The 22,951-nt window shown below is 41.9% G+C and overlaps 1 protein-coding gene across 4 annotated transcripts in view; it reads left to right on the forward strand.

The window, feature by feature from the left end:
• MRPS27 (mitochondrial ribosomal protein S27) overlaps nucleotides 1-22,705 on the forward strand; it is a 57,730-nt gene extending 35,025 nt beyond the window's left edge. For all 4 annotated transcript variants that reach the window (XM_044446153.1, XM_044446151.1, XM_044446152.1 and 1 more), the window contains 7 exons: nucleotides 3,621-3,735; nucleotides 5,366-5,444; nucleotides 5,911-6,026; nucleotides 9,662-9,764; nucleotides 12,077-12,219; nucleotides 14,469-14,615; nucleotides 22,093-22,705. In XM_044446153.1, coding sequence (XP_044302088.1) covers nucleotides 3,621-3,735; nucleotides 5,366-5,444; nucleotides 5,911-6,026; nucleotides 9,662-9,764; nucleotides 12,077-12,219; nucleotides 14,469-14,615; nucleotides 22,093-22,332 — 943 coding nt within the window. In that variant the 3' untranslated portion in view covers nucleotides 22,333-22,705. The remainder of the gene's footprint in view (nucleotides 1-3,620; nucleotides 3,736-5,365; nucleotides 5,445-5,910; nucleotides 6,027-9,661; nucleotides 9,765-12,076; nucleotides 12,220-14,468; nucleotides 14,616-22,092) is intronic.
• Nucleotides 22,706-22,951: the final 246 nt, after the last annotated feature.

Consider the following 22,951-nt stretch of genomic DNA (forward strand, 5'->3'; position numbering starts at 1 on the left):
TAATTGTAGTTTCAAAGTTGTTCTCAGTAGTGGATTTTAAATGCATTTATTTTGAATAGTTATTATATTTAAATATGGATTTTGATATTTTCATGTGAACTGCCTGGAGATTTTTCATATTAAGCAGCATATATGTCTGCTTAATAAGTTAACAGACAGACAGACAGACAGACAGACAGACATGCAAGATATAAATCATTGATGGGTCACTTACTGCAAAGCTCATTAAGCCTCATTGTAGGCCATTTGTATATTCTGCAATACTGACTTAGAAGCAACTTATTTTTGCTTTCAAAATTATCATCATTCAGCTCACTCTTGGACAATAATGGAATTAAAGGCTCACTAAGGGGGACAAGGAGATTGCAGAGAAGCTGAATGAATTCTTTTCATCAGTCTTCACGGCAGAGAATGAAGAGCAGATCCCTGTGCCTTAACTTATGTATTCTGAAAGGGATCATATTAGTGACAAAATATGACATTCTCAACCTTTTTGACAAACTGAAAGTCAGCATGTCACCTAATCCAGATGATACCCATTCTGGACTTCTCAAGCGTGAAATTGCTGACCCTCTTACAAAAATATTTTAAATACCCCTAAAATTAGCCCTTGTACCAGCAGATTGGAGAATGGTCAGTGTAACACCAGTCTTTAAAAAGGGATCTGGGAATCTGGGAAATTAAGGCCAGTTAGCTTAACATTTGTTCTGGGTAAACTACTTCAAAGCATTCCTAAAGATAGAACCAGTAAGCACATAGATGGATAAGCCATGCTGGACAAAAGTCAGCATGGCTTCCACAAAAAGAACCCTTGTCTTACTAACCTATTGGAGTTCTCTGGGTGTGTCAGCATAGGCAGGGGCAATCCAGTAGACATCGTTTACATGGAATTTTTGACAAAGTCCTTCACCAAAGGCTGCTGAGCAAAATAAGGAGTCATGAAATAAAGGCGGCAGCAGGGGATCCTCTTATGGATCACTAACTGGTCAAAGAACATAAGACAGAGGGTGGGAATAAATGGTAATTTCTTCTAGCAGAGAGAAGTAACCAGTGGAGTCCAACAGGCTTATGCATTAGGTTCAATTTCTTTTCAACCTGTTCACTAATGATCTGGAATTAGGAGTAAGTAGTGAAGTAGCCACATTTGCTGATGACACTAAATATTTTAGGATGGTTTAAACCAAAAGGGATTGTGAGAATTGCCGAAGGATCTCTCCAGGCTGGAAGAATAAGCATCAAAATGGCAAATGTGGTTCAATATAAGCGAGTATAGAATGATGGATATTGGAGCAAAAAATCCCAACTTCAAGTATACTGACAGGATCTGAGCTAGCAGTCACTGAACAAGAAGGCTCTTGGGGTAGTAGTGGACAGCTTGATGAAAATGCTGGCCCTGTGCTTAGCTGCTGTGCAGAAGGCGAACTGCATGCTAGGCACAATTAGAACAGAACAGAATGGAATAGAAAATAGAACTACCAAAATTGGCTCTCCTTAGACATATTGGTTCAATCACACTTACAAAATTGAGTTTGGTTCTGGTCACCTTACCTGAAAAAGGACATTACTGAATTGGAAAAAAGTATCGAGAAGGGCAACAAAACTGATCCAGGGGCTGGAGTAGCTGTCCTCTGAGGAGTGGTTAAAACTGGGACTGTTGAACTTTTAAAAAAGGCAAGTAAGGGGAGATGTGTTAGAAGTGTTTAAATAATGCATGGTGTGGATAAAGGAGAGGGAAGACATTGTTCTCCCTCTTTCAGAACACTTGAACCTGAGGTTGTCCCATGACGCTGATTGGTGGGAGATTTAGGACACATAAAGGGAAGTACTTCTTCAGCCAATGTACAGAATGTACTGCCATGGGAAGTGGTGATGGCCACCAATGTGGATGGCTTTAAAAGGGGATTGGACAGACTCATGAGGGAGGAGGCTATCAGTGGCTACTAACCTTGCTGGCTGTGTGCTACCTCCTTTACCAGAGGTGGCGGACCCACATACACCTGCTGCTGAGGAGCTTGGGCAGGCAGAGGTCTTGCACCCATCCTGCTTGAGCTGTCCTTTGGGCACTGGGTTTGCCACTCTGTGTGTGGAGTGCTGGAACTAGGTGGACTTTTGGTCTAATCTAGCATGGCTTTTCTCATGCTCTTATGCCTACTTGCTCATTCAGAGCAGGCAGGTGAACAAGCAGCAAGAGCAAACAGAATCAATACGTAGCAGTAAGGTTCCAAGGACCGGCAAGGACCACCCTCCTGGGCAGTGGGCCATGGCAGGTGTCCAACCATGCCAGCCCCTGACACCAGCCTGGATAGCAGTAAGCAAATCCCAGTGACAAAAGCTGATCAGCTCCAGCCTGCTGTTCTGAATAGTAATGCCAGGAAGTGATAAGAAAAGGCCATTTCATCTACAAGCAGGTTTACAGTACTAACCTACATGGAAGTCACTCCCATTTCAGCATTATGTAATGGATGAAGAGGCAGCTCATGGTACACATGCATAATCCCATTCTAATATGCTGAACTCAGAGAATGAATATGTAGCCTTATGCAGAAAATATGTTTTGATGTTTATGTAGTGAAAATATCATCACCTGCAACAAAAGGAGAAGACCAGGAACTATATGGGAACCCCCTGTAGGGGATTTAGGTTTTCAAGCCTCAGAGTCGACCCACTGAGGACTGAGGACCCACTGAGGATGCCAAGAAATGCATATGGGTGGTGGGGTATGTGGAGAAGGTATAAAAGAATGGAAGACAGCATGGTTGGCTGGAATCCTGAACAAGAGTACTTTACTCTGTAACATTTTCTTGCAGGTCCCTTTTACTTTTTTTTTAAATAAAAATTGCATTTCAGGTCCCAAAACCCACAATTGGACAAACATTTCATATGTCTTCAAGTTCAGTCAAACTAAGAAAATGAAAGTAGTATATGAATACAATTGGAAACCTTTCAGTGAGATACCTCCAAAAGAGATGCAGATTAAAGAATTGGATCCTGATTAGTGAAATAACTTCTTTGAAAAATCAGATGGCAGATGGATACCTTTGGTTTTCTACAGCTTAAATGGATCATATGTTAAACTAGCTACTACTTCTGGTGCCATCTTTAAATCTCATGAGTCCTTATGGAAAACCTTGGATTTTTTTAAAATTATACCTAAAATACAGTGTACAAATGTTTCAAACAGGAAATAGTTGGAATTGCATGTAACTTACAAATGATTTACTGGAGAGCTAGGACTGCAGACGCCAACCCAGGTGTGCTGCATTGCAATGTATTAGTACCCCAACCAATTTAGACAAAAAAAGTTAGTCAAAGTTAGACATTTAAATCAAGTTACGGTACTGTAGAATAAAGCACCCAGTTTTGGAACAAAGAGAAGAGGTATGCTAAGATTTTTAGAGTCATTGTATTGGACCTAAATAATTATATGCGATGCAAGAATGTCCATTATAGATAAGAAAATTGGACTAATGTTTTCCTGCTTCAATCTATACAGATGTTATTACAAAAGAATTCTGTGTGGTGACCTTTTATTCTGCTTATGTTTAATTAATGGATATAGTCTGGAGGGTTAGCACATGTGTTGACCTCCTTTAATTCTTTCTGTTTCTCTCATCACTTAGGTTTCGTCACAGCCCTAATTGCTTTTACTTGAGAGACTGGAGCATTCACAGCTGGATTAGGCAATGCCTTAAGTTTGGTGCACAGGATAAAGCTCTCTACACTTTGAAAAATAAGGTGACGTTTTAATAAGGCACTTTGCAGGCATTGGTACTACTGCTTTTCAGAAAGTACATAATTAACTGCACCAGAGGCCTTGCCATGAACATGTGTCTTCTTCACAGATTGCATTTGTGGTTTTGGATGAAAATGTGGTGCTTTAAATAAGATTAAAGTTAAAGACATCCCGATGCTGTAAGAGTGGAGGGGTGGGAGGTGGTCACATTTATTTATTCATATTTCTACTTCACATTTCTTTCTCCAAAGAGCCCAACACCTTTACACAATCTTCTTCCTCCTCTCCCTTTTTCCTTATAACAGCGCTGTAAGGTAAGCTAGGCTGTGCATCAGTGAAAAGCCACCAGTGAGTTTCAGGGCCAAGCAGGATCTAGAAATCTGGATGTCCCAAGTTCTTGTCCAGCTTTCTAACCATTAGTCTCAGCATGCCTGCCTATTTCTCTCCTGATCAAATCAGTAGGACTTAAAAGTGTTTAGCTTTGTCTGGGATATACCTATTCTTTATTTATTAAGTGTCTTGATTAATAAAGCATGTAACATCTTCATTAATAGTGTGGTATTGCACAAGCACTGCTAGTGATTGCTAGTCACTGCAGGCAGTTTCAGTAAGATAGTTTCTACCAGACTTGGAGTGGGTTTGAAAAGGAATGAGCAGTAGAAGCCTGTGGTTCCTAATTTCCCATGCACAGGTATGCGTGACCCTGCAATATTTTCTGGTTGTTTTGGTTTGTCCTGCTTGCTTAAATTTTGAGTCAGAGGTGAAGCATGTCTCCTGCTTTAGTGATACAGCGACACTTTGCTGTCATTGAACAGTCAAAGCAAGAGGAATTTGCTGCTAGAAGTCTCAAAACCTTGAAGAAAATACACTAGAACATAATTTTCCAAAGACCTACTCTTGGCAGGAAGCACAATGAAAGGCATGTCTTCCTGAACAATCTCTGCACAGGGTTAAGAATATCAAAAGCCTATTATACACTGCACATTTGGAAACACATCCCAATGAAATCTCATTGCATATTAGTAATGAAAACTTTGAGCTGAAACAGAAAAGGTTGGGATCAGGATGGTGTGGGATTGATAAAAATGAGTGTGACTATGTGCTTGTCTGCAGTTGGCTGGTTGTGTGTGCTCACCTCTCCATATGAGTTATTGTGAACAACAACTTGGCAGTGCTTTGGTTGTGCATATATAGTTCTGTCTCTCTTCTTCAAGGGCTAGCATAAAAGAAGCATGATGAATGGATTGCAAGTCAGTGAATGTAGCTTTGCTATTTTTTTCTTGATGTTCTAGACAACTTATGCTGCCCATCTCAGCCTTAACCAATGAATTGCTTTAGCAGCACAAGCAGTTAGGCAGTGGTAGATTCAAGGCCAGCGTGTACAACTCTCATACTTGCCTGGTCAAAGTATGGCAACATCCACATGCCACAGACAAATGCCACTTTGCATGTTCCAAAGAATATTATTTTTCATGTTTCAGTCAGTGAAAATAAACACTTAAAAGAAACATCTATTCTTGTAGACATGTCCTTGGACTTTCCTTATTGTATTACTTGTGTAAATTGTAATCATAAAGTATATGAGAGTAAACATGTTTGCACATTTTTGTGCTTTCTGCTCCTTTTTTTCAGGTACAATATGGAATATTTCCTGATTATTTTACTTTCAATATCTTAATGGATTCTTTTATAAAAGATGGCAATTATGAAGGTAAGAAATCAAATATACAATAAAAGTCACATGCCTCCATATGGCTTGGCTAACATTACTCCCATTGGGCCTCTAGCTGTTCACCTGATTTCCCATGATTCCGCTGGCAGTCAGTCAGGATCTTAAAAGGAACAGAGGGGAGTGTGAAGCTACAGTAGGTGTCAAGGCAATGGCAAGCAAAGTACCCTGAATATTTCGACATGTAACATCACAAGGGCCGATATCTGTGAAATGTATGATAGCAAAAGGACACTTCCCAAAGTATTTTAGTTTGTTTATTTCTTTATTTAAGTGCCTTTCAGAGTGTATTGCCTTCACATGGAGGCTTATAATATTATTATACACATGTGCTCACATGGAGCAGGAAACTGCTTTTTAAAAACACCACATGCTAACTGTGCCTTCAGGTTTGTTGAAAGGCCAGCAATGATAAAACTATTTACATCTTTGTTTGTTTGATTGCTAGATGCTATGGCTGTAGTCACTGAGATAATGATACAGGAAAATTTTGATGAAGTGTCTACACAGCTTCTATCTCTCTACGTCATGTACAAATATTTGGCCACCAAATCAGAACTTACGGTAAGCTGTTTGTATAATAAACCTCTGTAGCTATTGGTTTAGGGGACAAGACAATAGTATGTTTCAGGCACAGCATTTCCAATCTTCCAAAGCATGATTTAGAGCAGGGGAAGGCATACCTATGCCCTCTAGATGCTTTAGAATGCAACTCCCATAAGCCACAGCCAGCCAGCCCCATGGTTAGGGATTATGGGAGTTGTAGTACATAGTCTATCTGGTGGGTGTCAGGTTGTCTACCATGTTTTGGAAGATCAAGAAATAATAGCCTGGGATGCTCCTATTCCCTCCCTCCTCCTTTCCTTTGGCTGAACAGAACATAATTTCCATAACTTCCAATTAGAGCTGACTGTAGTTTGCACAAATACAATTTATTTCTAAACCAAGGACTGAGACCTTTGTTTGAAGTAGTTAGAAAATGGGGTCACATGTTTCCCTGACAACTATACCTTTTTCAGGATTCCAGCTTGCATAGAGCAGGGTTAGGCAGACTGGTCTTACCAGATTTGTTTTCCATTTTGATAGATTACTGAGATCTATCAACTGGAGTCTGGTGCAAAAGACAGACACTAAAAGGACTCTGAGCCCATCCATTAAATGAAGCACAGAGTCCTTCTCCCACTTTCTGTAATTCAGTACTATAATGTAGAGCATACCTGGGAAGTCTAAAATCTTTGCTGAATTGCCCAGAGTTTTAGCAGTTGGTCCAGATCTACCTTCTGCCCACCCCTGGCATACAGAGCTAAGTGTGCAGGGTTCCCCTGCCTGCATGTCCACAAGCAAGGCGTAGATATCAAAGGCAAGGCATTCATTGTGTGGAGCCTCCTATATGTAACTCATGCATACAGTGCACTTTTGATTTCTCCTAAAATGAAGCTGCATAATAGAAGGAGGAGCAATGCAAGATGCAGCAAATTTATGATAATCCAAACCATGTTTTGGTATATCATCAGCTTTGTATTCGCAGCATGTATCTCCTCTCTGCTCCCAAAGTTTGTCAAGATAAAGATATTAGTTTCTTATGGAGGTCAGTATTCTTGGACTTCTTCCTGTGACAGATATCCTAAGATTTATTCTGGTATCAGCAATTGGAACTGTGTTCACTGAATGCTTGAGCAGCTGAATTTGAAAATGTGCTTTCAGTTGTGTGATTCACCTGAGAACAATTGCTGGAAGGCTTATGACTTGACAAAGAGAAACATGGCTAAATCTCAGGAAGGGAGATTGATTTCCATACAACCTGACGAATTGACTTCATTTAATCTTGCCTTTTCCAGGATGTTTATATCATCTGTAACTTTCATCACAAATAGTCCTACTAGCTAGTGTGTATAATAACAGGGTGAATGAGCACTAAGACAAAATAGGTGAAGACTTTTGGACAATTGAGGAAAAATACTAGAGAAATGCTGTTTATTCTTATTGTCTACCTTTCTTCAGTTTCCACAACGATTACTCCTTTCCATTAGAAAACCTAGAAAATGGTTTTATATTCTAACATGAGCAATTGAATAATATACAAAAAATCCTTCAAAAAACATTTTTGAAGAATTTTAGAGAGCTGTGATTTAGAGGACTACACACATTCTACACATATCCCTCTTCCATTGAATATTCCTGTGCTTCCATTCAAGCATTTCCATTGCTAATTACATGTAGAAAAATGCCATGGTGTTGACAGAACATCCAGTAAAACTCTGTTATGTGAATTTCTCAGTATTCCATTTTCTCAGTGTGTCCCCTAAATGTGAACATAAACCTATACAATCATTACCTTTTTATTATTATTAATTTGAACTTCTGCCCATGCAAACATTCTTCCCATCCAGTCACTGATAAATGAAAGAGTGCCGTTTTTAATTAAATGCAAACCGAATAGTTCAAAACTATTAAAGTTGACAATATGAGAGTCTGCTGTTTCCTGAAAAAAGGAATAAAGAACATGCCTCACTTGGTCTCCTTTATACATTCCCCCCACAGATAAGCCAAACGTATCAGATTTGAACCCAGTGGCTCATCCTTCAACATCCCCCATCCAGGTGTACAGCCTGCAGCCACAGGTGCACCATGCAATCAGGAATACATGATTATTCAGCTGTGTACACAAAAGCACCCTTTTTCAGATATCCCACCGAATGTGCAGGCACCAGGGGCAGGCAGCACAATGCATTCCCTCTCCACATGTTTGGCCTACTCATAAAGGGAACAAGTGAGAAAAGATTTGGAGATCATGTGCAAGAACCTTCAGCTTGTATCTAACATGATAGTGTACAGCTAATAATGTTGTATTAGTGTAAACCAACACTTGTGTGAATGTTGGTTTCTTCTAGAACAGTGTCATGAGCACTAATGCTGCCAAATCAAGAAGAGTCCTGACCTGAAAAATGGCCAAGGGGTAAATAAATAAATAAATAAAGCAGTTGCTTTGAAAAAAAATAATACTTTTTTGTCACCATGATACCAAATGTCACCAGCAAATTAATGCTTTTTCCTGTTATTTAACATTTGCACAATATTGGTTTATGCTGGTGCAATGACATTAGCATGTTTGATGCTTCCCTTTGATTCCAAGTTTTTAAAAGCGGTTCTATATACCCTGTACTACACTTGATCTTAGCCAAAAGTCCGAGAAGCCAACCTTTCCTGAGGTTGCTTTTGCAATTTGGAGAAGGAGTCAATGTATGTTCTTCTCACGGCTCCTATGAGGGGCAAGGGAGGGCGCTTCCCAGGTTGGAAGTCAGAGCTGTTTTCCAGCACTGGAGCTGGGAATCCAAAAGGTCCTGTGGCTCTCTAGGCACTGTTGAGACAGCCATACAATTGCTCTGTGATTCTGACAGAAGCTTTTGTGGCCTATAGTGCACTTTATCAGATACTTGAAGTATTGTGGAAAGTTCTGGGGTTTTATATGCTGTGTGCTGTGCAGGTTTCTGCACTGAATTTCCTTCTAAACTCATTGTTTAGAGCTGTTCCTTCAACCCACCTACATAATGCATAAAACCCCCAAAATTGTCCATAGCACTCCATGCATCTGATGAAGCAGGCTGTAGTCCACAAGCACCCCTGCCATTATAAATGTGTTAGTCTTCAAGATACCGCAAGACTCTTTGTTGTTTACATTTTTTCATTTTACCAAGTTGTTTGCAGCTGACAAAAGTGTTCCTAAATATATGTATGCTAAAGAATAATGTAACTTTGGGTGGTCTTCGGTGAGATATAAGAGGACGGAGGGGGTGCACATTTTAGAAATAAATTATCTCTGAGCACTGTAAACTCTTTTACAGTGATTGAAAAAAGACGTAAAATGTTTAACAAACAAATCCATTAAAGGCGAGAGAGAGTGCACTCACACAGACAGATGTTAGGGTGCTGTGCTCTATTTATTTAGCTAACAGTTTCACCTGTAGGACACATAACAGCCTTTCCTATCTCGATGTCCTCAAGATGTGTTGGACTGCAAGTCCCAGCATCTCCAACCAGCTAGCTAGGAGTTCTAGTCCAGCACAGCTGGCTTGGGAGGGCTGACACAGAGGGACAGAGGTAGTCCTGCGTATGCTGGAGGATGCAGAGAGCACGATGGCAAGAACCAGCTGCAGCCCCCGCTGTTCTACCATTTGTTAAGCCACGTCTGCTATTTTTAGTGGGAGGAAGAGAGAAATCTTGGCGCATCCCTGTTGTTAGCAGGCCTGAAGCAGACCAACACGGTGGGACTCAGCTCTCAGCTGTATGGCTATGCACTTCTTGGTAAGTTTTAAAAATACTTAATTAAAGTACTTAATTTCCTGCTTTATTGATTAGTTCCAAGTGGATGGATTAGTAAAATTAATCAAATACCATTATAGCCTTTGACAGATTACAAAATTGTAACTAAATCAAATTCTCAGTGCTGGCATACAGTCCAAATAATGGGAATCCCATCTGCCAAGCCTGAAAATCCATTGGACTTTGTGAAGACCTGAACTGCCCAGTGGATGGATCCTCTCTTTCTGCTAGTTCCTTGCCTTCCCCAAGAGCCATGAGAGATAGAAGCCTCCCTTCCACATAGGGGAAACCCTAGAAGGTTTTCCCTAAGCTTGAAATAATGATAAGGGTAGGGGATCGTTGGGATCGTGAGGTTTATCTAACTACATAGCTCATGATTCCCAGCAGTAAACAGTACTCCATGCATCATTTGCAGTTAATAAGTGACCTTGTGGGGCAACTTCTATATGCTGACCTTCTTCTCCAAGTTTTGTTAATTTGAGTGGGGGAACTGGCAACATTGTGATATAAACCCTTTGGCCCAGACTGAAGGGAATTTGGACTCTGCTTGAAATGGAAAGGGGAATGCATGTTGAATTTCTACCACTGAAGTATTGCGCTATTCCTAAAATGAATAAATATTTTTCACTGTTTTTCATTCTCTAGACTACCAATAGTGGGCACAGGGAGGTGTACATCACCCAAAGGCCAGGGATAGAGAGGCATGTCTTAATCTTGCCTCTGCACAACTCTCCTGTTCTGTTCTGTTCTCCCATTTGTGTAGAACTTGGTATGCAATGTCACAGGTCCCCCTTTTCGATATTATTTCCATATATATTTTATATATATATATATATATATAAAACACACACATCATAAAGCAAGATAACAAAATCCCATGGTAGTTTTGTATGAGCAGGCATGTGTAGTTCAGTTGGAAGACAATTCTGGCTGAAACAAATTAGCTGGCTGCGCTCTACCTGAGTATCCCAGATAGTTAATGATGATCATGGTGGCAGGGGCATGGCAGGGCAAGAGTTCAGACTGTGACAAAAGCTACATATTCAGTTGCAGGGAAAGCAGAGCTGCAAACTCATTGGCAGTCCATAGCCCCCAAGAATGCCAGTTGCTGTTTTTCTGACCTGCTGTTACACCCAAAGTTTGCTCCACACGCTTCTTTGGTTAGCATGTATATTTAATTATATATTTTAAACAGAACCTGAATAATTGGGGAAGGCATTTTACTTAACAAATTGTTGTGCCTGCTGTGTGCAAGTGACCCCTTCCTGACATTGTCTTTCAGAAGATCAAAAGCTATTTTCTGCCATGTCATGCATTTTGCAGTCTTGCCAACTCTAATGGAGCAGACCTCTGCAAAAAGTGAAAGATGTCTGTGGGCACAGACTGGCCCGGGGCACCACAGCAATTTATATTTAGCCATAGCTCAGTGAGCTTTCCTTTGTGCACGTGTTGCTATGGCTCTCTCCTGGCTCCCTGCTCGGGGAAGAGAGACAGAGGCGTGTCGCAGTAGTTTGCATTGTTAGATGTACCTTTGTGATTAATGTCGACAGCTGAAGGTGATTCCGGCTCCAGTGAGGTGAGCAAGGGCACATCTGACATGCTTACCATCAAGTATTTGGAGTGAGGGGTTTCTAGTGTGCCAAGAGAAAGTGCCGAGTTCTGCCAATAAAGTATTTTAAATCAACAGGTTCTGACCTGACATTGCCTGGAATAGCTTCATGTGATTTGAAAAAAGGAAAAGCTGTTTCTTTGTAATCTGCCCGAAAATAACCATATCTGTGTAATTCCCAGTATGTAGGAAAACAGGAGCAAATGAAGCTGCCCTTACTGAAGAGTATGTCTATTAGTAGTCAAATCCAAATTCTGGGCCTAATAAAATGATGCCATGCATAAATTAAGTCAATATACCATGTGTAATTTAAGTCTGAATTAACGGTCCTCTTCCTCCGCCTCGCCCCCTGATTGTACATATTTTGTACATTGTTTGGGCCTTTGTCACTGACCCTAACAAAAAGCATCCTACTGTCAGTGCCAGTGGGAGCTTCCTTTCTGGGGCTAAGTAGCAGGAATGGATGGATTTTGTTGGCATCACAGTAGGGGAGAAAAGAGTTCATTCTCCCCTTCCCCCATGTGGGAGTCCTGAGAAAAGTCTCGTCACCATCTGAGATATCTTAATATATCTTTCCAGTACACAGTCTTGGTTGGCCCCATATATGGGAAGGTTGCTTCCAGTTTTAACTCTGTTTTCTGCATTAGATGAAGCCACAACTCTCACAGCCACTCTGTAATCACAGGGAAAGTGGAGCTGCACAAGGGCCTACGAGCTGTGTACCACCAGATGCCCCTGATGTGGACCCCTGGGTACCTGAACAGGGCCTTGCTGCTGATGGAGAATGTCACAACACTGGCCGGGGATGCAAAGCTCTGCAAGGAAGCTGTAAGTCACATGGCGAATGGGGCCTTCACATTCTTGTTAAAAGAACTTATGGATCTTCAGAGGAGAAAATTGTTTCTCATGGTTGTTGCTGCTACAGATCCCAGAATTTGCATCAAGGGTAGGCCTGGTCGGGATCCTGTGAAGGGCCCCCTGACAAGGGCCCCCTGGCCTTGCCTTTTGCCTTCCCCGTTGAAGCTCCATGTTCATCTGCCTCTCATATGGAAGTAATGTTGAGAAAGTTAAGCATAGGATGTCACAGCTTTTTTGCCTGCTGTTTCTCTGCAGGCGGTAGCAATGACAAGGAAGAGGAGACTGGTGGCATTGACATACTGACAGTGGTGACAATGGCAGTGGGCCATTGAGGGTGTGTCGTCCAAGTGCTCTCCAAAGCTTTGAAGCAGCACTGGCTTGGCCCTGTTTCATATTGCTTGAATGTGTCTTGAACTTGCTTGCCTTCAGTGGGATTTTCCTGTCCTTGATGAAAGAGCATCATTTCCTAAAGGACAGAAAAACACCACACTACATAAGGGCACAGTTTCTCGTCAAACCCCTCAAACTTATCTTCCTGTTTCCCCTTCTCCCATGGGAGAAAGCCAGATACACCCTGCCAGCCAGAGCTGACCTCTGCTCCATCCACTTCTTGCAGCTCCTCTTGTTGTGCCTCTGAAACTAGTAGCTGGAGAGCAGCAGAGGCAGAGGGGACTTGGCCTTGTGTCTGGCTTGTGGTTTCCTGAAGGCATCTGGGTGGCCACCGTGGGAAACCGCGTGCTGAATTATTTTGGCTCAATCAAGCAGGGCTCTTTTGTTCTTATGAGAATCAGTGAAGTATTTTATACTCAGTCAAATTGTAGTTGTAATACAGTAAGTTTCCTGGAAATAGTTTTGTGACTGCTAATCTTTCCGTAGTCATTTGTGTTGCATGGAACAGTCAGCTCTTCTGATGAAAACAGAATGTACCACATTCGTGTACAGCAAGGTGCAAGATGCGTTTCATCCTAAAGGCCAAATTCCTTTTCAAAAGCTCTATCAGCAGCTTACAGTCTAGTGTGTAAGACCAAAGGCAGGAGTGGGAGCAAACTACAAAAAATATCAGCATATTTTATTAAAGCTTTATTGCCTTAGGAGAAACACTTCAACCTTTCAGAATGGAGAGAAACTACACAAAAGCTGGGGAACCACCCGACAATTGGTCTTACGGGAATGGTGGTGGGGCCAGAGAAAGGAGCGGGGCCTCATGGGAAGCCCTGAGGAGTTGTATTGGGCCTCCTTTGGGATCAGGTTGGCATTCACAGAGTGCTGGATTTGGCTCATAGGTCTGCAGTCTGATGTAGGTAACAGCCTCACTGAGTGACTTTGAATGATGTGACATTGATACCGCTTCCTGTTCCTCTACTGTCTTGTCCAAAATAGAACTGCCTCTTTCCTATCTCAGAGACTCATGTGCTTCCAATTAAGAGTCACCTTTTCTGCATAGGCAGGTGTTTTTGTTTTAGTTATCATCAAAGTGAGAAAACGGATGACAGAGCTGAAAATCAAACAGATAAGATGATCTCACGATGCTGTTACTTTGCATATGCATCTCAGTCTCTCTCTGCCGGTATAAGCATTGTGGAATATTTGAACTGTTTTTAACTAGAGCCTCTGTGACCTTACTGGAGTGATAGTAGAATTGATTGTAACTTAAGGAAGTCTGGACTTCATCCAGAAGCTTCTCTCACTAACTTTGACCAGTTAAAATTAAAACGCCTACCAGTATAATAGTAGACATTTTCAAAGAAAAACAAAGCTCATTCTTGAATTTCCAGGATTTTCTTTCACAATAGTGAAGGGATTTTTTGTTGTTAAATCACTTGTTTGTATTGTTTTTCAGTTTGATGTATTGAGTCTACAGCCTACCATCTCAGAGACGTTGAGCCATTTTTCTGCCCTAAATCTGAAAGGGGGGAAAAAGAAAACCCTTAAAGGGAGCAGAAAAACTTGAGGCTTTGAAAAACAGGCAATTAGGGTACTGTCTGCTTGACATCCCATTGTGAACCCTCCAGCATTTTTACTCTTGGGTGTTCTATGTCAACTCATGAAGTTAAGAAATGTTCCTTTCAAAAAATAATAGGAGGTATTCTCAGAATTTAAACATGGACTCACAGACTCCATAATGATGCCCACAGGAGTAGCACATTGACCATCACTATAATTTTGACCACCATGACGCCCTGTGGTGTTTTTAACAAGCCATTTACTATCTTGCATAGATTGATGTTCTGGAGGCCATTTTGCAGTCCAGCCCCCTGACAGAAGCATCTCAAGAAGACACCAAAGAACCAGAAGAACCCCCAAAGCAAGCAGAGTCAGAAGAAACAGAGGTGTCCCGACTGCCTGAGTACCTGGACCGATTCAAGGTGTGCTGTTCCCTTCCTCCTAGACATTGTGCAGATAGGGGTCAGTTCTATTCTCTAAAGGAAAACAGCTTTATTTTGAGGTAGTGAGGCTCCCTGCAGTGATGCTTTTAGACCCAGAGATGGAATTATGTTCTTACAGCTTCACACAGGAAAGTGTCTTGCAAAAAGCCTGCTCAGCAGCCCTTTGCTTGATGCTGGGCTGCTGAGACACTGTTTTGGCTCTTCGTACATCAGACTTGATCAGCTGGGCTCCTGTTAATGAAAGTGGACTGTCACCCCGATCAGGAACTTGCCCTTTCACCATGTCTGGGGTCTGGCATCCCAGTCTCTTCTTTACCTCCCCTCAGGCTGAAATGGTTCCAAGAAAGATTCATGCTATGCTCTGTGGGAATGAGTCAATGCACAGGACTATGGATCAAGTGGACATTTTTCTCGGGAGTCCTGTGCCCATCTGTGAAAAGTGTGGAAAATGCATGTTCACACCATCGGACCACTCTTGGGCTCCTCATTGGCTCAGGAAGCTCAGTGTGGACTAGGACGGTTTCCTCTTACATGGTCCGTGGCATGTGAATGTCAGTGGTTACATGTTGGTTCTAAGTTGAGTTCTCAGAAGTCCTGGAAACTAGTAAATGAGATGCCTGGACTGGCAGATTTTGCTTTATTTTAAGCCCACCGAGCCTGCCTTTCTGATCCTTCTCCGTCATTCTGGCCTTTGCTTGGTTTATGTCCATATCACTAAAAAGGTCCTTTTTGGCAATGGCCTGGAGAAAGACTGGGAAGAGCTCAGTTCTTGGCAAGTTTGACAAGACAAACCTTACAGCTTGATCCTGTGCATTTTTACTTGGAAGTAAATCCCAGAGTTTAGTGGGACTTGTAACATATAGTGGAGTGAGGACATTCCTGGCTGAAATCTTGTGTTTGCCATCAACTCACTCAGTGGTCTTAAGCAAGCCTCTCATTCTTTGTCTCTGCCTGCCCCAAGCCTCATCCTCCCCCACCGCATAGGCGTATAGACACAGTTTCTGTCTGAAGAGAATTGGGGAGGAACTTGGAGGAGAATGGTGTATGTGATTGCATTACACAGGAGAAGAGTTTCTCTCCTGGTTATTAGTGAGGCTGTAAGATAGGAATCCGGAAGCCTGGTGTTCTGGTCAGTGCAGACTCAGGGCAGCTGGCTCTGAAGCTTGAAATACTTTTCAGTGATAAAGCATAGTTGGCATTGCAGTGATTGCCTTTTTATCAGCTGTTGTATTTTAAGGCTGTATTTTGCATCTTGGTCTTAGCATGGTTTTGCTCATGGGCTGTTGTTCCAAGTTTACCAAAACATGACCAACCTTCAAAAAAGCAACAGCCCAGCCATCCTGTCTGCCTGTCACAGGGCATCCTTAGCAGTGGACCTGATGAAATGCTTCTTTGGGAGGCCTTGTTGCTTGTCCTGGGCCAGTGCACAGCTGATTTTTATGACCCACTGCACAGTCTTTTGTCATGATATGAACTGCTTCAGCCAATCAGGGGACTTCCAGGACTAGTGGATGCAGAAAGGGGGACCTGGATCCTCCAGGGATATTCCATACCCCTTCCTTGAAATCTCAGCTTTTGTGAAAGTTTAAAAGTAAGTTTTTAGCTCTCCTGTGCAAATGGATGGAAACTATGAAGAGTGTATTTTCCTCAACTGCACAGTAAGATAGAACTCTGTCCTGCCTTGAAGAAATGCAAAGGGGCCAGACCAGCACAGAGCTGCTCATGGCCCTCCAGATGTTTTGGCTGAAACTCCTGTGTTCCCACACCATTGGCTCTGCTTGTTAGTGTTGATGGGAGCTTACACTGAAACATCTGGAGAGCCAGGAGTGGCCTGTCACTCTGCTAGACACTTAATGTTTAATATTTGTAAAATTAAATTGCATTTTAGTTGCAATACAGTTACACAATTCAGCTATCAGAATTCAGGTGATGAGTTTGCCACATGCATTCCTGCTTCTTCCAGTGTCCCCTTAAGGCTCTTCACACCAAAACTGCCCACTCACCAGGCTGTTCAAATTGCTCAAAGCAGTGCCTCTAACTCTGCACCCACAATCGCCAAGGAGTTGCTGCAGGAGCAGTATAATTAAAACTGACTCAAGAGAGTTCAGCCAGCTCTCATGGTAAGTACGTGCAGCAGAATACCCAGCAAGATTGCCCAGTTCCTTTTTCTGTTGGGTCACATTGCTCAGCAGGACATAATTTCCACTAAAGTAAACATGGGGTTTTCCTGAATTTGAATGACATGAATTATGAGACTGTGCCATCCATTTTCTTGCTTACAGACTGGTCAGATTCTTTGAAGTTAGGAGAGCGAAAGGGGTCAAGGAAAGTGTGTATGGGATGGAAAAGGACTGATTGAAAAAAAAAGCAGAACTGTTGAGGTGTGCTGTCTGTATAGCCTCAGAGCTTCAGCCAGTGTGGAGGGATTGGCGCTTTCCCCCCACAAATGAATACTTGTGCTGTGTATTTGTGGATTCATTTATATGAAATGTTAGAGGCCTCAAGAAGGTGCTTTCTCCAGCCACTGCTCTGCAACAGTTATTTCTTTATTTATCTTACTGCAAATCTCATAAATACTTTTAGGCATTATGCAATTTAAAACAATATTAATGAAGAAAATATGAATAAGATCTCAATAAAAACAATAAGATGTCATTAATAAACCTTCTGATACAATGCAATACAAATTAATACCTAAAATGACCATCTTATACAAAAGTTAAAGCCAGTTTATGGACTAAAATAATAAAACATAAACAATGGCAACATTTTAAAAACTTTAAAAGCCTGGGAGAACAGAAAAGATTGGCTCCAGAAAGATTGCACAGTGGGCTTTTTTTAATTTTTAAGTACACTTTATTGCAACAATATGTTAGATGCAGTCACATAAACAACCTTATTCATCTGTAAGTAATTGAATTAGAATATTATATCTTTTACTAACTGATCTGTTTGTATGACAAATTAGAATCTGCTACTCCAGAAATTAAGCTGATTAATTGGGAATCCCTCTTCACCATTCATTTCTGAAGAACACATTAAGAATGGGTACCAAGGTGTACAAAATTGTCTGTCTTTAGTTCTCCTCTAGCCACACTAAAGGGATTGGTGATTTTAATTGCACTGCCCTGCATCCTGGTTGACTTCTCCACCAGTGCCACTGCTCATATTCCATCAAGATATCTCCAAAATGAGAGTCCTTGGGTATTTTTCTGAATTCTAGCCTTGGTTCTAATCTAGTTCTAGTTCTAATCTTGGTTCTCTACAAGCATTGCAACATTTTTTTAAAATAAAGCATTTTCTCATTCTTCCCAGTAAACAATGAAAACAGTAATAAGGTTTCATTGTGTTTACCTTTGTTGTGTTTCCATACCCTGTAACCACTCCACTACTTCTGCCAGAGCAATGTATTGTTCAGACAGAAGATCTACATATATTCAAGTGACCTTGAACTGCATTTTCTCCAATACGCAACAGATAACTCATTATTAACTTCTGTGGGGTGTGGATGCCGTCTATGAACTGTTTTTTATGCTATGTCAATAGACCTTGTTCATACAGACTTACAGGGTTGTGAGGATCATATTTTTGCTCATTACTCTTCTGATATATTTTGGTTTGTTTCCCAAATCATCTTGCTTCCCAAGTTATTTCCATATTCTTCCTGAATAACAGTCTTATAGGTGACAGAGTGATCCTTTTTTAAAAAACTAAACTCTTCAATGGAGTAATTTTCAAGTTTTGTAAGTGCTCTTACCCTAACCCAGTACTATACAAGTTAGTTTTTTGAAAACAATTGGCAGTTTTATCTTTTAATTGTCTTACTGAAATTGGTTTTCCTCTTATAAATAGATTTCCAAGCCTATAAATCCCAATTTCTTTCCATTGCTTATATTGTATGCATCTTGAAAATTAAATTTGGGGTGTTCCAAAATGAGGAGCAATGGGAACACAGGAGGATCTCAGAATTTCATATATTTATGCCATGTTTGAGCCATTTCCCTAGGGAAAGTGTTGTATATTTTCACTATATTTCTTGGGAGTTTCAGTAAATATAAACAGGGGACAGTAAAATTAATATCACCAGATCCTTCTGTCTGAACCTATTCAGTGTCAAGAGCCAGGGTTCCTCCTTCATGCATTCAAAAGCCACAGACCGTTTTCCTTACCTTTAATGACCAAAAAGCACAAAACACCCAGAATGAATCTCTAAGCACACACAGAGCAGTTTGTTGAGCCCAGTCTAGTAATCACCTCCAGGAACTCTCCTTATGAACATGCCTGGGCTCCATCCCTTTGGGAGGGCCCTTCAAAAGCAAGCATGCCTCCACTCTGCATTTCAGTTTTTCATGTCATGGGACAGTCCAGCCTGTGTCTGAGAAACTCCCATTTTCTGGGTCCCATCCTGCCAGCTGTACATCTTGGTTATTCGCAGGAACTGCCTGCCCACCTGGGGACTCTGGCCTTGACATACATGTCTCCACTTCTCTCATCTCAGAGTCCTGGCTTGGCCCATCTTCCCAGACACCCCCCCCCCCTTCTGCTTCCCATTCAAATTCTTCTGAAGCCCAGCAAGCAGTCCTTGAGAATGAGTGCCCAAAGCAGCCATCTTTCTCAAGCCAAACATGCAGGGGCGTTATTCATTTTTATGAGTTTAAGAGCTTGAGCACTCTGAAAAGCTGCATAGCATTTTATTAAATTTGTACTGCGAATGTTGGAGCAGTTCTGTATTTTACACTGCTTAGGGGATACTGAGTGAACTTCTTTTGGGGCAGCATTCCAGAACTGGAGTGGGGGGGCATCGCTGGAAAAGCCCTCTCTTTCATGTAGGGATTTATAGCTCAAAATCAACACTTTGAATTTGGCTTAAAAACATTATTAGGAGCCTTTGCAAAAAGAGAATTCCAGCTGGAATTCTCACAGCCATATTTTGTGTTGGCTGAAGTTTCCAGACTGTCTCAAAAAGACAGCCCCACATACAACATATTACAGTAATCCAAATGGGAGGATGCCAGGGCATAAATAGTTGCCAGTTAGGCGATTCACCTCCAGATAAGGTTGTAGCATGGAAGCCAACGGAAACTCGTGCCAGGCACTCCGTGCCATAGAGCCTCTGATGACAGCGGGGGATGCAGAATCCCCACAAGCTTTGCCCCTGGCCTTCTGGAGGGGTGCAGTTCTTGCTAGAAAACAGGTGGACTCCCCGTCATCCAATCTGAAGGTCCATTCATGGGCAGTTCCTCCTTGCCTGGCTTGCATTTCAGTTGGCTACACAACTGCTGTAATGTATCATTTGTATAAAATTACATATAGAGCTTACCCCAGTTATCCAGCAAGGATACTTTGAGGGATGCAAAGCTACCTGGGATGTAAGTTCAGTGAGTGAGTAGGCTGATGGAGATCAGTTTGGGTTACCAACTGTAAGGCCTACAAAGCAAAGCCTGCTACACAGCAGTTTCTAGACAACTGCCACTCTGCTAATACTCCAGTGTCGCACAGCACTCCAAAAAAGCTCCCCATTTCAGGGCATCTGTTTGGCTTTGTTTTTTGTGTACCTGGCTTCATACACAATCAGTTACCAGGGACCAAAAAAGAAAAATGAAGGATTTGGTCAAGAATATGTCAAAGCTGTTCTTACCCTGTTGAAATTGCCCTGAGCCCAGTGGATGTGAGGACCAAACAGCAGGGAAGTGGTCAGACAAAGTCTTTGCTGTAACCCAGAACTAAAATTTCAGCCCCGTAGGTTCACTTACATCCTGTATCGGATGGAAGTTTGCAGGCGAAGATCAGGGAGTGTGCAAGCACTGGTGACAGCAGAAATTTCAATCTGGCAATTTTGTTCTAAAGAGAACAGCCTCGTGGAGGTCAAAGGGCTTCTTCTTCTCTTTCCCAGAGGACCTCACACACTGCAGCTGTGCTTTGCAGAGAGCCAGGGTGGTGCAATGGTTGGAGTACTGGGGAGACTCAGGAACAACCCAAGAACTTCACACTACCCATGAAGCTCACTGGGTGATGTTGGGCCAGATGCTACAATTTAGTGTAACCTATTCCAGAGGGTAGTTAGGAGGATAACTTGGCAATGTAGAATGGATGTACTGTGTAGGCCAAAGATGTAAACTGGTAAACCTTGGGATCCTCAAAGTGTTGGACTACAATTCCCATCACCCTAGACCTTGCTGGCTGAAACTGGTGAGTGCTGAAGTCCAACTATTTCTAGATAGTCACATTAATGCTGCTGCTTGAATAGATAAAATGTTAATAAAGTAAAAACTGAGTCAATTGTGAAATCCTTGAGTTAGGGCTGTTGGGGTCTACGGGCTGCAGCCTAAGGGTAATTGTTCCTTGTGGATCTTCATGACCTTATTAAAAGTCAATGCTAGTTAAAGCTCTATAAAATACACTAACCCTTATTTTCATCAAAAGGCCAGTCTCAAGGTTTTGAGACAAAAATACTCTTTCTGGTAAGGGGGCAAAGAATTTGAAAAAGCAGAACTTGGAATTTGCTGGCTGGCAACTCGTCTCCCTCCTAGGCCAGTCCTCCTCCTCCTCTCCAGGAGGATCCTCCATTAGGGCAATTAATTTGCCTTTTGTCTGGGGAACATCAAGCTATCCAGTAAAACTTCCATAAGCGCAAATGGCCCTGTGTCTTAAAGCACTTAAGAGAATTAATATTTTTATGACTCATCGGGGTGTGTCACAAGAAATACTGCACTATATATAAAAGTGGAACCCTGATTTGATCTATGGCCCGCCTGTCTGGCCACTTTCTGCCTGGCTGGAATGGAATGTCCCCACCTCCAGCCCCCCACCAGACTCTCGCTCTGCACGCACAGGGCCGGGCTTAAAATCACGTGAGCCATTAGAAAAAAGGCCGTGGAGGAATGCCCAGGCAATGGCAAAGGGGACTCCTGGGATCTGTTTAGTATGCCATTAGTACAGGCCTTTTTATATCACTGCCATCTGTTGAGAGGAAGGTTAGCTGAAGCAACCCAGGGCAACTCCTTGCATCAGCTTTTAGTGGGGAGGAAGGCTAAGGCATTTAGATTGCTGGCTGACCATTCATAATTTCTTCGTGTAAAGTAGGGGGCGGGGGTTGTAATAATGATGTTTCTCAATCATTGTGCAAACTCAGACCACCCCAGCACTTAGCAGAATTAAAAACTGATTTTTTTTTGTCTCTGTTTTGTTACTGTTAAATAATAAAAATCAAGCCTACAGATTCTTTTTTCCCTTTTCGGTTTTGCTTTTGCAGCAGGGTGGGTGGATTAGAGGATTGCTTCTTTATTGTGGGCTGGCATAATTTCCCCAAACAAAATGCAAATCAGCTGTACTGTGCCTACTTGCAGAATTTCACATTCCTATTGCAGCTAAAAAGAAAAAAAAGATGTTATTTTGCAACTGGTTAATGAGCTGCCTTTCTTTCTCTCCCACCCCCCTCCCACCCCTACTATGACAGGAGCTGAAATCTAAACTACAGTTGCTTGGCAAGGTGGAATCTGCACAGTTGTCAACACTGACCACCCAGCTTGTCGAGGAAAAACTGCCAGCAGTTGAAGTAGAAGACATTGCAAAATACATGGAGAAGCTGAAGGAGTGGGGGCAGGAGCGAGCAGTACTGCTCGAGAGAGAGCGAATGCTGAGAGAAAAGGCCAGACTGGAGATGGAAGCCCGGAATGCAGAAGGAGCATCCGTTTAATATTCCTGACTGATAGACTTCTGTCATGCTACAGATACTCCTGGAAATAAAAGAGAAGATTGAGCTATTACAAAGTGGGCTAACAGTCGTCATGCTTGGTAGCCTTGGCTGTATGCAGATTAAAAACCTTTCCATATCTGACTTACATATCCACCAAGTAAGAGTGTTTTCCTCTGCTCCCACCCACCCCTTTTATATCTATAATTATACTTTTTCTTCTGAAGAGCTCCATTTTGTCTCTGTTGTGTCTAGGAGCAACTGTCTGTCATCCAAATGATTCATTTCTCAAATGAGCTTGGTGGGAGAGCATTCAATCAGTTGCCACTGTCCCTGCCTGATATTACGCCATTAAAAAAGGAAGAAAGCTTTCCAACCGGACTGCAATTCTTTGTGTACTTGCTGGGCCAGGGGATCCCAAGTAGCTCTTTTTTCCTAGGTTTTCTAATAACTGTTAGCCTGATTAGTTAAAAAAATGAAATTTGTTTATTTAGCAGCAGGGGACACATTATACCAAATCAGACTGGTGGCCCATCTAGGTGAAAACACTGGTCAATCAAGTATTGCCTTTGGCTGACAGAAGCTGCCAAGGTCTTTCCAGTTGTGCTACCCAAAATTCTTT

The sequence above is a fragment of the Varanus komodoensis genome, unplaced genomic scaffold, assembly GCF_004798865.1.
Source record: "Varanus komodoensis strain SLA01 unplaced genomic scaffold, ASM479886v1 scaffold5, whole genome shotgun sequence".
In the NCBI taxonomy this organism is placed as follows: domain Eukaryota; kingdom Metazoa; phylum Chordata; class Lepidosauria; order Squamata; family Varanidae; genus Varanus; species Varanus komodoensis.